Source organism: Cynara cardunculus, unplaced genomic scaffold (assembly GCF_001531365.2).
Source record: "Cynara cardunculus var. scolymus isolate 2C unplaced genomic scaffold, CcrdV1 Un_Scaffold_4189, whole genome shotgun sequence".
NCBI classification, from domain to species: Eukaryota; Viridiplantae; Streptophyta; class Magnoliopsida; order Asterales; family Asteraceae; genus Cynara; species Cynara cardunculus.
Window position 1 is genome coordinate 18,355 of NW_020201780.1, and position 13,555 is coordinate 31,909.

Consider the following 13,555-nt stretch of genomic DNA (forward strand, 5'->3'; position numbering starts at 1 on the left):
TAGTTGGTCAACAACCAAATCTAGCTAGCATGTTGACCATCTACCCTATGTTTCAAACTTGTTAAACCTGGTCAACCCGATAGAACATTGTTTAAACCATACTTGCGAGAGTGACTGTCAAGGGAGAAAGAAATGGGATTGTGTCAACGTCAACGGGACCCTATTTCGACAAAAAAACAGCCCCTAGTGTTGATATCTTCACAAAAGGCTTGCCTTGCTACTTATTTGCACCGTTTCAATCCAGTCTAAACGTCCGACCACCTCCTGTTCAGACCGTGGGGCTGTGGTGGTAATAGCCAATAAACATGAAAAGAATGTACATAATTGTTTCCTTATTTGAATGATTTTCCTTTCCTAGATTAACTCATTACTAGGAAAGTATCCTTGTAAATCATTATATATACTAATATGCAACACAAATGATTAATACACAATCTGATGAAAGAAAAAGAACACCTAAATTAAGCATGGATTCAACCATTGGCATTTTTTTACTTTTTAATAAGATGAGATGAAACATTTGGAATGATAATGAAAGAAAGAAAGAAAGAAAAGCAAAACTTCTCTAAATGGCCTTTAATTAATATAAAATGGAAAACTCAAAGAAATGTGTGACATTTTCAACTGTCAGTTCTATTGGACACATTTTTTTAGCACCTCCAATTACCAAACATCATACAGAGATCAGATCTATATGATTTCCAACAGTTCTACCAGCCAAAATGCCAAAACCAACATAGACTCAAAAACTTCAATAAGTGTGAAGTGTTCTTCCCTCCCTCCCTCCCTATGGATATATTCAAGAATGGTTGAACCAAGGTCCAATTGCACCATTTACATGCCCATTCCCCATACCATTTGGGACAAGGGTAGGAGGGAGTCCAACCGCCATTGGAGGTGGTCCACCAGGGTACAACCCGTGACCGTGTGGGAGTGATGAGTGAGGACTCACCAGAGGACTGGCGGCTGGACTAGCACCAGCTGCTCCTTTGCGTTGTTGGAGGGCATGAATTTGTCTCAGACCCTCTTCGTGAATACGACAGATTGTTTCCAGCTCCTTCATTGATAGAGCCTCCAGCCCTGCACCATATAATGGTGCATGTCTTGACATTTCTTCTTGAAGCGATCCCTCCAGACTATGGATGTATTGCTGCAAATATAACACCACCACTTCAGCACATTTCACTATTATTGAATTCCCAGCAGTTTATTAAATTGTAAGTTGATCATATAAATTATAACTTCAAAACTACTGTATTCACCATTCTCTACAGTTCACACACTCATCTCAAAGCACATACAAAATAGAGCAAAGAACAAGAATGGTTTTGTCGGCTACTTTTAAATACTTTCTGTTTATAAGTCGTATATTTCCATAAAGGAATAACTAAAATAAGCCACTGTCATGTGATCCCCACTTCAAATTGTGTTTGCTAAGTCACAACTGGTAAGTAACATGATAAGCATTAATATTCATCAAAATGATACGAACCCTGCATATTTAACCCCCTCTAGCCAATTTGAAAGCAAAACTTTAGCCAACTTTCATGATAGAATTATCGATCTGCCCACTGCTATTCTTACAATGTATAGGTGGTACAGATTATAGTCCACGAGATTATTCTGTTAGCATTAGAGGATATTTAAGTTTAACCAATAAATTGCACTCTTGCTCAAACATACCAACATTCATGGTACAGAAAGAGAGTACTGCTATCTGACCATATTAGAGAAGCATCACTTGTTTTTCTACCACCCTGCTCTAGGTAGCATATATGCTTATTAGCCTATTTGTATATGATATTCTAAACCTCCTAAAGAAAATTAAAAATAAAATAAAAAATTTGTTAACAATAGCTTCAAAAGTAAACAAAAACTAAAAAATTAAGGTTCGTGGCTTGGCTTTGAGCAGAACCATTGAGAACCCAAAACTACACCAGAAGCGAACCAACATCTGCTATATGTTCCTTGGTTCTGGCTTTTGCTAAGTTTTGGTTTATATTCAGACAACAATCCTAGCATCAAGCACTTGCTCTAAATAACAATAAAACAAGTACATAGGCTATATCAGAACCAAACCTCGCAAGTCTGCAATTTGGATTCCATCCCATCAATATATGCTTCACATCGAGCAATCTGTTCCTCCTTCTCACGTTTTTCCCCTTCGGTCTGTCCAACTGTTTGTGTCAATCTTCGAATTTCATCTTCAAGTGACTGCCGGATTTCTTCTCTGCTCACATTCTCTGTTGCATAACGTTTCAGTTCATCATCAAATCTTTTCCGTGCAGCTTCAGCATTCCTTAGTCTTTCAGCAAGAGCATTTTTCTCCTTTGTTATTCTCTGCAACACATTCATTCGCTATTCAAGACTAGCATGCTTCAAGCAGATTTGAGAGCATAAAAATTCTATATTTCACTCATGAAGGTGGATCTTTTGTTAAAAGAATGTGGTTTTCAATGGAAGTCAAGGGTAGGAAACATCTGCGAATATGTTCAAAATAAGTTCAGCTAAGAGACCATAGCACTTCATGCTGATCAGAATGTGTCTACATTTGGTTTCTACTTAAGTGGCTTTTGATTTCCAGAAACTATTAAAGTTCTGTGCGTCAAATGACTGAATATATGCCAAAATTCCAAACAAAAATTTAAGAATTTCTTCAGGTCTATTTTAACAATATAGGCACGTGAATAAGTTCTCATGAAATCAATTTGCAGAGCATATTCTTCAAGACACTAATTCAGCAATACTACTAGCTGTAATCATGTATCAGAGACTACCTCAGATGTTCCAAGAAGCCATGACATTGCCAAAAACAAATATAGAAGAATAAAGCAAAAAAACACCCATCTTCCCAAATTTCTATTTACTAAAGGTGCACTGGCATACAAATTTTCAGATCATTTTATATAGAAACTTTTAGGCTCACATTTCAGAACACACAAACAATTCAATTTTCAAAATCTTAGGTGTACAGAAAACGAAAGCAAAAGAAGAGTCAAGTAAATAAGCCAGTAGTCCTTCAGCAGAATTTAGGAAACAAGTTTGGCAAAACCACTGTCTTCAAAAACTTTTTGCAATATTTTCGATGCTAATCATAAACAAGATAATTGATAAATTGAGGCAATAGACTTTTCAAATTGAAGTCAATGTGATCATGATATTGAGCTTAAGTTTAAAGCAAAAAACATATAACAGTGAAAAAAATTACTTGGTACATTTAAGTAAGCTTTTTTTCATCAAGTCTACATGACTAAGACAGCAATAACCTTCAACGGAAAAAATGAAAACAATGCCACTCTACCATTCAGTTAGTTAATGGACAAAAAACTGAAAAGAAGGCGACCACGTTGGTTTAACTGGAAACTCTATGACACGCTTGAAAAATTAGTTGTTTAAGAGACTAAAATGAGCAGCACCTAAAAGTTTGGTGCCAAAGAGTTGAAGATAACTTGATCTAGGACTGAGGAATCAATCTCCTCTCAGCTATCAGGAGAAGTAGCACACTACACTGAGATTGTGAGGCATTCCTTATGGATCGCCACCATTCACTCGCAAAACTCCATAAGGTACAACATACTCTTATTAATGGAAATATTGAGGGGAAAAAATCATATAAGACGAGACCGATTATGTGGGAGGGAGGCAAGTTCCTCCTCTGCAAGGGGAAGTAAAAAACGCAACTTGCGATACATAGATGGATAGGTGATGAATTATTTTAGTAGAAGCCCTAGTTCTCATTTGGATTTGGTTGAGCAGTAACCACTCCTCTATCTCCCTTCATGTCAACCATAAAACAAAATACTAATGTTCACAAACAAAGCGCCAAGATGGTGATGAATTTGGAGGTGAATATATCTGTGTAAGAATTTTTTTTGTTTAAATGCAAACATAGCACTTTAGTCAAAGTCAATTATATTGAATAAAATACATAATAATAAATGAAAATAGCACAGCTCTGCAGCAAGGTTTAGCATTTAGATTCTTATAGAACAACCCATTACTAAAAAGGTAAATCAGAGTTGAAACCATGTGTCTACCAAGTATATGTTAAATACAAACAGGGAAAAAAAAGAAAGAAACAAGCTTAAAATGCCTCCTAACTTTGGCTGAAAATGTATACAATGTACACAAGTCAGCAAAGTCTTTTCCTTTTTTCAAAAAATTTATTGATATACTTCTATAGTCAAGCTTTGGAGCAACAGTAAATGCCAGACTTCAGAACCATGTAGCATTTTTTCTTTATAATAGAGCAGAACAAACAAAATTAGTCAAAGCAACAGTCAATTAAACCACAAAATTGATATATCTTCATTGATCATTTACAGTATAGACTGAAAGCAAAAAACTGATCATCAACCTAATAATTAAGAATGCATTTGATATGCGGACAAAAGGGACAGGACAGGACAGGACCAGACTGGTTAGGCAAGAGTGATGTAGGAGGGAGGGGGGAAGAATTGTGGAAGGTTTTAGGGTTCTAATTTAACATAGGCAGTTTAGTGATTTACCAAACTTGTCCCATCTCCCTGGATTTGTCCACCTATTTTGGTGGGAGAAAAACATGCATTTGTGTCCCCCCTCAGTCCCATTGTTTCCTAGTCTAATGTGGCACCAAACATGGCTACGAGTTTATGTTCTGTCCTGTGAAATGATTCACAGAACCACCATACTGGCATATCCTCAAGATTTCAATCGTTCTTCATCTCATACATATCACGATTCACACATATCACATGCCTAATGGTTACAATGTAGTAAGAATATACGACATCTTTAGATCATAATTCTGGGAAAGCAATTGAGGGAGGAGGGGTAAAGACAGACATACCAAGTGATGGTTCTGCTTTATAAGTAGAAAGTTGGACTAAGAAGTTTTCTCACTGAAGAGGGAGAGAAAATATAAATAAATACCTTCAACTCATCACGTTTCCGGGATTTCAATTGAGAAAGTTGTGCCTCTGCATCATGAAGCCTCTCTTGAAATATTTTCTTTTCAGCAGTAAGCTTAGCAATTCCATCATCTCGTTCTGAGCGAAGCCATTCAAGTTGACTTTCAATTTCTTGCATTTGTTCAGACATTTCCTTTCTCTCCAAAGCAAAACGATCCATTTCAGCCTTCATCTCAGTCTGCCATTTCATGAACACTTATAATTTCTAACCACCACTTCCAAAAGTTTCAGTTTATAAACATAGACAACCAATAGAACAAGTACCTTAAGACGGCTATTAGTGGTCTCAGCATCGCTCAGCCTTTGCATCAGAACAGCCTTTTCTTTAGCCATATTGGAAACTTCAGCTTTGCTTTCTTCACGAATGCGAAGAATTTCATCTTCGCTGGCACATAACTGGTGCCAAAGAGCAGCACGATCAACATTTGCGAGATCAGCTACCTCCTGCATCATGCTTAAAACTGGTCTAACAAATTCTTGCTCCTCAGAAACAAGAAATACCAAAATTTCCAAATCTAAGTCTACTTCCCGACTAGTTTCTGTAGTACTAGTAGCTCGGTCGACGAGCCTCTTTAGTATCCTCAGCCTGTAAGGCCCATCAGCATACCACTTAAACAATATAGTGTAAAGCATCTTCACAAATCCTCTCACGCAAGGATCTCTCGAAAGACCCAAAGTCTCAGCTAGACCAAGAACAGAAGTAAAATCATCCCGTTGGACTCTCAGTTGCTCAATGGTTTCTCCCTCCACAACCACTTCCTCATGCTGAAAATTTTCAGCAACAAATTGTGAAGTTAGATTTAACCGTCGAGCCAATCTTCTTTCTAAGACCATTGCCACTGATTGTGCCATGATTGCGCCCCGAGCCACAGCCATCTCAAATGTTTGAGAAGCTTCAACAGCAAGGCAAGGGATGGACAACATTTCTAATAAGATATATATATCAGAAAAATGAGATGTTGGAGCACAGAAAGTTTGTTGATCTGTGTGCAATCTATCAGACGCCCCATTTTCACCAAATAAGAAAATTCCACAAGGCACTGACGAGCAAGTATCGCGATAATCATCATCACCATCAATGTCTTTTAATATAGCCTCAGCAACATCAGTACAACTTGCTACTGTTCGACTCAAATAATCAAGGGCACAGGCAGAGACTTCACCACCCAAGCTTTTTAGCCTTGCACGGACACATCTGACCTGAGCAATACAACAAAATTGTAAGTATTAAAAGTGAAGTGCAAAGACACAAAACATACTCGATAATGAAACCATCGTAAGAAAGATAAGAGCACTTACTGCTTCTGGAAGATGCTGGCAGTGCAGTGCAGCTTTGAAGATGAAGTCAATAGTTGCTGCAAGAGGTGCATCGTTTGAGTCTTCCAAGAGTTCGAAAGATTGAAATAGAACACGCTCCCACACTTCACTGTTACATTTCAATTGGCTAAGGGCGCCAAGAGCCTGAACATGTCACATGTAAGTTATCACACTACCTAAATTTTGATATAATATATAACCTAAATCCCAAATAGACATTGGGGAAAAAATATCAATGAAGACAGAGAGCATTTTACCGGTAGCAGTAAATCAGGTTCTCCTTCTGACTTTTTAAGTCTGTCCAAGAGTGCACAAGCAGCAAGTGGATGTTCTGAATGCTCGACCAATTTAGGTACAAGAGCAACTAGGTCAGGTTGCAGATGTTTAGGAGCCTTGTCCAATACAAGAGCAATCTTCTGTGCAGACTGTGGTCTTCGTCTTGGCTCAGGACAACCTTGTGGAACAGCTCCATCTAGCGCTCTTAATGAGTTCACAATCAATCCTAAAAGTTCCTCAGACTGCTCCGGCCATTTAGTCTGGATATAACAATCTGCTAAGCAAATACAAAATAAATGAAAGAGAAACTAAGATTATTAGAGGATCGGATGTGTACCTTAGACCGAAGGGATGAACTCTCTGATGAACTAGCAGCACAGGTTTCGGGTGGACAGAAAGGCTGTCCAGTGTAGGTTTTTTCGGATGTGTCATTCCCGTTCATATCAGAGCTTTGTACAGCAGAAGCAGTCGAGATCTCATCTGTTCCAGAATCCAGTCTCCCATGTACATAAAGCTGTGAAGATGATTCCATAACCCCACTTCGCCTATCAGGTTCTGGGGGGCTACTAGCTCCACTACCATCTGCAGAAGGTCTAGAGCTCCCATCTGAGCAATCATCGTTTGAGCTTCCTTCAGATGGTTGGCAACACTCAACCATAATATCCAGAAGCAAATCAATTATTGCCTGCTGCAGAACTTTGACTCCCATAAGCAGGTTCATCAGACTGGGGGAAGACTCGTCAGTTTTAGCAATTTTCTTCCCATCATTGGTACCAGAGAGCTTTGTTGGCAGAAGCAAACGCTTTACCTTGGCAGGGTCATCAAGATAAACTCGAAGTCCAGTCAAAAATCCAGCTATTGCACCAGCATCCATGAGAAGCTTTTCTCTTAAAGTGACTTGGGGCTGGGAAGGATTATCCCCGTATGTTAGGTGAAAGCCTGCTCTAGAAAGAAGGTTCCGGAATATATCTTCCTCATCTCCACTGATTCCTTCACTGTCCTCTGAATCAATAAGTTCATCAGGATCAGTTGTCAGAGCATCCTGATCATCCTCAGAAGCATAAACCTGGGAAAAAAGATGCACCTTTTACAATAGCAAAAAAAGAAAAAAAAAGAGGAAAGAGTCTGGAGTGGCTAGATGTAGTGGAAGGAAAAAATATCAAACCATGGCCCCATTCATCTTTGTTGAAAGTACATAAATATATACTTGAGATCACGTGAGAAAAGAAACTTTTGATGAGAAACGGGAGAAGTGGTGAAGGTACCCTTATATTGTGTGAACGCTATGTTATATTTGTGAAGGTACTCTTATCTTGTGTGAATGTTATGTTATATTTTGTGAAGGTGGTGAAGGTTACAGACAATGTGTACCTTCACCAATTTCTGTGATGACAGTCACCTCCACAAGTCTTCACACAAAATAAGGGTACCTTCACATATATTATGTGAAGATTATGTCAAGGTTGCATTTCTCACACTTCTCATGAAAAATGGCATTTCTCACTGGAACCCAACCCTATGTGTGTATTATGTTCAGTGTCGCAACTTCAAGAAGCCGTATCTCACCAGATAAAGAAGGCAGGTATTATTCAAACTTGGAAACATTCTATATTTGAAACAGTATTTTACTGGCTGCTGAGCTAATTAGCCACAGTGAGCCAGTAAATATGCCTCCAGATAGAATCATTGCAGCGTTGCTGAACGGACTGCTCTTCTCCTGCCATCAACTTGCTAACATAACACACCTATGTCCTACTGGTGGATATGTGCCTCCAAGGTCTTAGTTTAAATATCACTAAATTGTACGAAGTTCTTACTCCAATTTCTTTCTATAATGAGTGACATCTTAAACTACTTCACTTCCACACTCTTCTCAGTATAATTTCCTAAGGTCCCACACGTCCAACTTAACAAAGCATCTACATGCATTTTTCCTCAATATGAACCATGCTACCGATCAGCTCATATTCTTTCTATAGGACTTGTTCTACCTGCAAGAGATTCAAAGGTCAGACAACCCCCTCACACAGTTTCTATTTGATCCATCCCATTCTTATCCTATGACTAACATAACTGAATCAATGTATGGAGAGCACTGTTCAACAACTTCTTATGTGCAACATGATCATTATCACACTCACTTTCCGAGTGGTGATATCTATTCACTTCTTTATAAGTCTACAACTCTACTCACAGACAGGCTAAAATTTGAAGATTTCAAATAACATTATCATGCAGTTTCTAGTAACTCGATCATTTGAGCATATTATTCTGCCAGTATGTTGATTATAAGTTCATAGATAAATTAGATTAGAGGCTAGGCTTAAGGCATTTCCTAGTGGTATCCTATCAACGTATAGCTTTCAATTACCTCAGAGAATGGGGGTCTTTCCCACAAGTCTACTTACTTCTTTGGCCTACTGGCCAATTTGCAAGGAAAACCTATAAATACGACCTACTAAAATAAGACCATCAATCTGATCAGTAACAAGAACCAGAACCTGATTCAAATAGATTAAGTGTTTTCATACTTGCATGTAGCAGCAGATATATATCCTCTATAGTTGTATTTCAAAAATTAGATCACTACTCAATGGTAGAAACTTCTACCTAATTATATAGAGTTCCATGCACAACTAGATTGTGAATTTTTCATCTGTGCATGAATCACCAGTGATTTTAAACCTGAAGGCAGTAACAATTTCCATTATTAGCAATAGACTACGTACTACCCGCACCCAAAAACAGAAACTTGTATTTTGAACACACATAAAAATTGTTATTCATAAAACAAAGATTGGCCATAAAGGACAAATTTAACATAAGCAACCCTTTATAAAAGCAGCGATCCCAAAACTAAGCCTACACTGTGTAGCAATCTCTCCCATCTTCATGATTTTGAAAAAAGAAAACATGAGTAGAGATGTATTTACTTATTATACCTATCATTGGTATTCCCAGAATAATGCAATGTCTGCTTCATTTTTTGGGTGCAATATTTCCTATTCTAGGATGCTTACAAGTTACAACATGTCCTCCTATAATAAACTGGCTTACAAATTTACCCTTGATAATGTGCCTTATTTTCAAAAGTGTTGGCCATTGATGAAATTGCTTTTTGGTTTCTAAAGTACATTTACCCTAACTGTCAAGAGTACTGAAAATAAGACATGCTTTTTAAGCCAGCCCATGGGATAATCATATCAAAACAGTAGAGTCAAACATCAATTATTCAAGGTCATTGATGTGCGCCACAAGATACAATCATATATATAAGTTTAAATTGCTTGTTTATCTTTTTACATTAAAAGAAGAAGCAAACTCTTAAGCTAAAAAACTTCAGAATGTTAATTTAAGTTTACGATACAACTACATTGTTAAAATAGTTCCCCTACAGCCACGGTTTCAAACTTACTTTCTGTGATGGTGCAATTTGGTTAAACAAAAAAAATGTATTTTGATTCAGGAATCAACACACTGACCTCTAGATCCGCAAACTCAAACCATGGGCAGCAATCCAGAATTTCACAAACAAAGACAACCGTGTCCCGCACAAGAAAACCTGCATCTGCTTCAAGCATATCCGAAACCTTCATGAACTGAAGCACAGAATTATTCCAGGTCTTTGTACAAATAGATGACTCCTTCCACACAGTCTTGGAAGGGTTTTTTTGGTTCAGTACGGCCATCCTGTATTTGACCCAAAAGTTCTTATCAGGGTCAGTGCCAACTGACTGATCGCTCTCCAGGTATATGCATATTGTGTCAAAGGACTCGTAAACACCTGCAATACGAAAACAAGACGGTCATAGCTGCTATAAAGATACAGATTATTTTTTACTATGTATTTGGTGATCAGAAAAAAGCTACCCACCCAGCCGAAGCTCACATCCACCAGCTTGAAAGAATCTGCTAAATATTTTACGGGTTTCCATTATGTCTTTAAAAGACAAGAAATTCTCCACCTTCCATGTAAAAGAACTCATTTTGCCCCCTTTATCTGTATGGAGACCAGCATTACCAGATTCACTTTCTTGATCAGTAAATTCCTGCATTATGGATGTCTCCTTCAAAATTAAAACTTCTGCAGAAAATACAACAACATCATGAACAAGGAATCCAGAGTCTTGATCAAATAGACTGGTCAGGGTCACAAATTCACGCCAGCCCCAGTCTTTTGCAGATTTGGAGTAACGATTCTGAGATTCCTTTGTAACAGACTTGTCCTCCATCTTTTGATTGACAACTGACAGACGATGGCTCACAAAACAACTCCAGTCACTTGTAGTATTTCGTGAATCCGTAACTTCAAGGAAAACTGAAAGATGGCATGGTGGCTGAGACTGCCCTGATACAATGAAGCACAAGTGTGAAAATCATACATATTTCTACAAACACTTCCAAGTAGTTCCTACAGACATTCTAACTGCTAAGAAGGTTTTACGAATTACATTCATTATTCACAGAAGATTTCTCAAGTGTCACTGTAATTTAATGAAATCCAAGGTAGAGCACACTTATTAGTTCATACCAATATTAGAGACTTCTACTAATCATGGTACAAAAGTTCTGTTACTGAATTAAATTTGAAGTCATACAATCTAACAAGCAACTGGGCATTCAGCTGATACACAGGTGAAAAGATTTCATTTCTAGCTTATTACAATGTTACTGAACTCCAAGGAACTGTTCAGAAAGAGGGCAATATTATTGCATACCTCGGGGGTATACTATAAGCCTGCAATCACGATTTCCAATTTGAAACCTCCTGCTCTTGATACAAAGACCTGTAATCTTCCTCTTTTTAAGAAGATCCTTCAACCTCGTGAAATTTTCAATCCTCCATGTGAATTTCCCCATATGGCCATCAGACTTTCTAGCACCACTCACAATTCTACCTCCAATTAATCCCCCATTCTTCGAGAAGCTACTATGCTCTTTAATGACATGGAAGGATGTGCTAAAGACAGCCGTATCATCCACCAAAAACCCAGATTCTGCCCCAGCAAAGTCTGTCATTTTCATATAATCATTCCATCCTAAACTAGTGTTATCCCCACTCTTATTATCAGCAGCAAATCGTCCATATGAATCCCTATGCATGTGATTCATCCCAGGCCTTTGATTCAGGACAGACATCCGAAACAAACACCAACAACTCCTATCCGAGATTGAAGCCTTCTCAGTATCTTTGCTTTCCAAACACATGGACAGATAATCCACCCCATTAACAGAACTCTGGTATATACTAATGCGCAAATTACACTCTCCAGCAGGGAAAACAGGACTCATTATCTTCTGTGTCTTGATCATTTCTTTAAACAAGGTAAAATTATGAACCTTCCAAGTGAACTTCCCACTCAAAACATCCCCAACCGGTCCGGTCATTACAACAGAATTCGACACAGAATTTGATTGAAGTTCATTATTATCACGCACAAAACTAATGGCTTCATTCAATATGAGAATATCGGCAGTAATAAGAACACAATGATCATCATTAAACATAAAACCCGATTTCACGTCAAGTATAGAAGCCGAGGGTGTAAAATCACACCACCCATGAGATTTCTTCTTTGTTGAGAACCTGTGCCAAGAATCACGATGAATCGATTTTGAATCATCGGTAGGGTTTACCACAGTTAATCGATAACTAGCGAAACAGTCCCACTTAGACGAGGAAGTCCCTCTAGGGTCCATGATTTGTAAATAAATCGAAATATAACCAGGCAATGCCTGCGAGTCACCCTTAGGGTACACTAACAAACGGCAATCGTAACCGCCGACTTCGAAATACTTACTCCACAAAGCCCTAGTTTTAACCCTAGGAAAATTGAAGATTTTCCATTTACACACGGCGGCGAATTCGCCCCGCCTCTCGATTGTCACGGACTCCAAGGACGATGAGGACGATGAGGAAGAGGAACAATCACGAGAAGACGATGATGCAGGATGGTCCTCAGTCGCCGGAGATGTTGCATTCATTAGTTGTACGGTCGGAGAAGGCGGCGGCGGCTGCTGTGATGACGACGATAATGATGATGAAACTGCTGCTTCTGCTGATGAAGAAGAAGAGACGGCCTCGGATGATGTCTGATGATGGTGATGCTTCATTTTTTGGCCTTGATTAACGAACTTTGTGTGTTCTATTTATAGATTTTTCTGGGTTCGATTTTTCTTGATGAAATATATGGAGATTGAGAGAGTGGTGTTGGTGTGGGGCTGGAGGTGGGGGTAGGGGTCGGGGTACGGGTGGGAGAAGGGAAGCATAGCACAGGGTTGGGGTTTTCTCTAGTACAACTTGGGAAGCCCTCTTAGAGTGACCACCCTTTGTTTAACACCATTTCGGTTCATATCTTGTTTTATATAACAAATTCCGTGTGTGCCTTTTTCGAGCGTGTTGGTTTGGCGAAACAAGCACGTATTTTGAAACCAAAAAGAAATGGCGTATACCGATATGCTAGTACGGTACACAAACGCAAATGTATTGTACGTATGGCTGAACGATACACTGTCTATGACACAGAAGGGTGTAATAGTGCCATTTTGTACTATGTTGGTGTGTAACAGGGGTGCAATAAAGTTAAGATGGATGTGGCCCTCTTATAGCTATCGCATGTTATTAATTTAGTTTCAAACTGATATTTTGTTATGTTGCATCAATCTTGTATTTATATATCGAATAACCCACATGTATGTTAAATTTCGATATACTTGCAAGCAGTATGTCTTCCACTCTGATATGAGGTTTGGAAACTTAAAATGCATTATAGTCATTGTGTTTCTAGCCTTATGTTTGTTGCTCAAGAATCTTGCACATATAAGTTGCTTTGTCCTAGCATATCAATAAGACATCTTACCTAATGTCAGCCATGCTCTTCAAATATGCATTTTAAGCGATTGGATCAAGCTGTTTTCAAGTCAATATGCTTCTTGAAATGCAACAACAAGCACCGAAAAGATCATAACATGAACTAACAAACGAAAAGACAATGGTTGAGCATGTCAACTAA

General features: G+C 38.4%; 1 protein-coding gene across 4 annotated transcripts; it reads right to left on the reverse strand.

Annotated features, from left to right (window-relative positions):
- Positions 1-561: 561 nt before the first annotated feature.
- LOC112503940 lies at positions 562-12,789 on the reverse strand. 4 transcript variants are annotated; one of them, XM_025107911.1, is made up of 10 exons: positions 11,261-12,789; positions 10,417-10,890; positions 10,025-10,326; positions 6,880-7,608; positions 6,524-6,802; positions 6,249-6,410; positions 5,214-6,149; positions 4,912-5,127; positions 2,080-2,340; positions 562-1,150 (listed from the first exon to the last, which is right to left on the reverse strand). In XM_025107911.1, exons 1-10 carry the CDS (start codon positions 12,654-12,656, stop codon positions 800-802), a joined length of 5,106 nt encoding a protein of 1,701 aa, XP_024963679.1. In that variant the 5' UTR covers positions 12,657-12,789; the 3' UTR covers positions 562-799. The 4 variants fall into 4 exon arrangements, with proteins under 4 accessions (XP_024963679.1, XP_024963678.1, XP_024963680.1 ...); XM_025107910.1 differs by having other exon boundaries at positions 2,080-2,358; XM_025107912.1 differs by lacking the exons at positions 562-1,150; positions 2,080-2,340; positions 4,912-5,127; positions 5,214-6,149; positions 6,249-6,410 and having other exon boundaries at positions 6,684-6,816.
- Positions 12,790-13,555: the final 766 nt, after the last annotated feature.